The sequence below is a fragment of the Gracilinanus agilis genome, chromosome 6 (assembly GCF_016433145.1).
Source record: "Gracilinanus agilis isolate LMUSP501 chromosome 6, AgileGrace, whole genome shotgun sequence".
NCBI classification, from domain to species: domain Eukaryota; kingdom Metazoa; phylum Chordata; class Mammalia; order Didelphimorphia; family Didelphidae; genus Gracilinanus; species Gracilinanus agilis.
The window spans coordinates 87993200-87994464 of NC_058135.1; the positions used below are offsets into that span (position 1 = coordinate 87993200).

The 1265-nt window shown below is 66.7% G+C and overlaps 1 protein-coding gene across 1 annotated transcript in view; it reads right to left on the minus strand.

The window, feature by feature from the left end:
- The window catches only part of SPCS3 (signal peptidase complex subunit 3), a 20491-nt gene extending 19825 nt beyond the window's left edge, over nt 1–666 (minus strand). Inside the window, exon 1 of the mRNA XM_044680790.1 lies at nt 342–666. Coding sequence (XP_044536725.1) covers nt 342–484 — 143 coding nt within the window. The 5' untranslated portion in view covers nt 485–666. The remainder of the gene's footprint in view (nt 1–341) is intronic.
- Nucleotides 667–1265: the final 599 nt, after the last annotated feature.

The following is a 1265-nucleotide window of genomic DNA, read 5'->3' on the forward strand; positions in this document are numbered from 1 at the left end:
CGGCAGAGCCGGAGTAGGCTGGTGTGGGGCTCCCTCATTGGCCCGCGCGGGGGAGGAGGGAAGTGAAGGAGCAGGAAGGAGGGCTGCAGTCCCTGACCTGAATTAGGGGAGCCAAGAGAGCGAGCCCAAGAACTTAACCCGGGATGGGTGTGCAAGCAGATGGAGGGGGGGGGGGTTGGGGGTGGTCCGGCAGAGCGGGGGAGGATGGGGGAGGGAGGAGGCTAGCCCTAGGGTAGCTACAGGGGAAAGCCAGCAGGGTAGCGCAGCCTGGCCCGGAGCGGGGCAGGAGAGGAGGCTCCCCCAGCCGCCAACGCACACACCCTGCCCAGTCCCGCACTCACAGCATGATTCGGGAGACGTGGACTCGGACCGGGACCCTTCTGTCTTTGAAGGCGGTGGTGATGAAGCAGCCGAAGGTCAGCGCCGCCATCACGCTCAGCGAGAAGGCGAACAGGGAGTTCGCCCGCGACAGAACCGTGTTCATCGCGGCGGATCAGCTCGGCTTGGCCCCTCGCACTCGCTTCCCGCCGCCTGTCCTCCTTCACACACGCTCCTGCTCACGCCACACGCACCCCAACACACACACCCGGCTCGGCTCCGGCCCGGCTTGCTCCTCTCCCCACCGCCCTGGGCGCGCGCGCGCCTCCCGGGAGCGAGCGCGCCGCCACCGAAACCCCGGCCCACCTCCGCCCCGCCCGAGGGGCGCGACTCCGCGAGAGGGGCGGACGCAGTCTTACCCCCGCCCCCGATCCGCTCGGCCCCTTCGCGCACGCGCACCGACGGACGGGCGCGCGGGCCCCGAAGCCAGCGGAAGCCAAGCGGAAGCAAAGCGGAGGAAAGGCGGGCAAGATCCCGAAGCCCTCTCTCCCTCCCCCTCACGCCGCAGTCTGTGTGACCCGTAGCCAATCAGAGAGGCACAAGGCGGGAAGGCAGGAGAACGGGAGGAGTGTGTGGTTCGCGCACTGACGCTTTCGTCACTGGGGCCCGCCCACCGTTTGTAGCCCCGCCCCTTCCCTTTCTCTCACCTTTCTCCCAGATCCAAGGAGGGGCTAAACTGTGTCAGGTCAGGGATGGGTGGGGCTCGCGTCCTCCCGCTCATTTTTCCGCGGGGCTTGGGTAGCGTTTCCTGAAGACTTTTCTTCGCCCTTGGTGGGTTCCATCTGGCAATTTAAATCTCATTCATTCCCGAGCAGATCCTACATCGGTGCATGGGAAAGGAGAGGACTTTGTAAAAACCGCCCTGACCGCCCCCAGCCTCAGCAGCC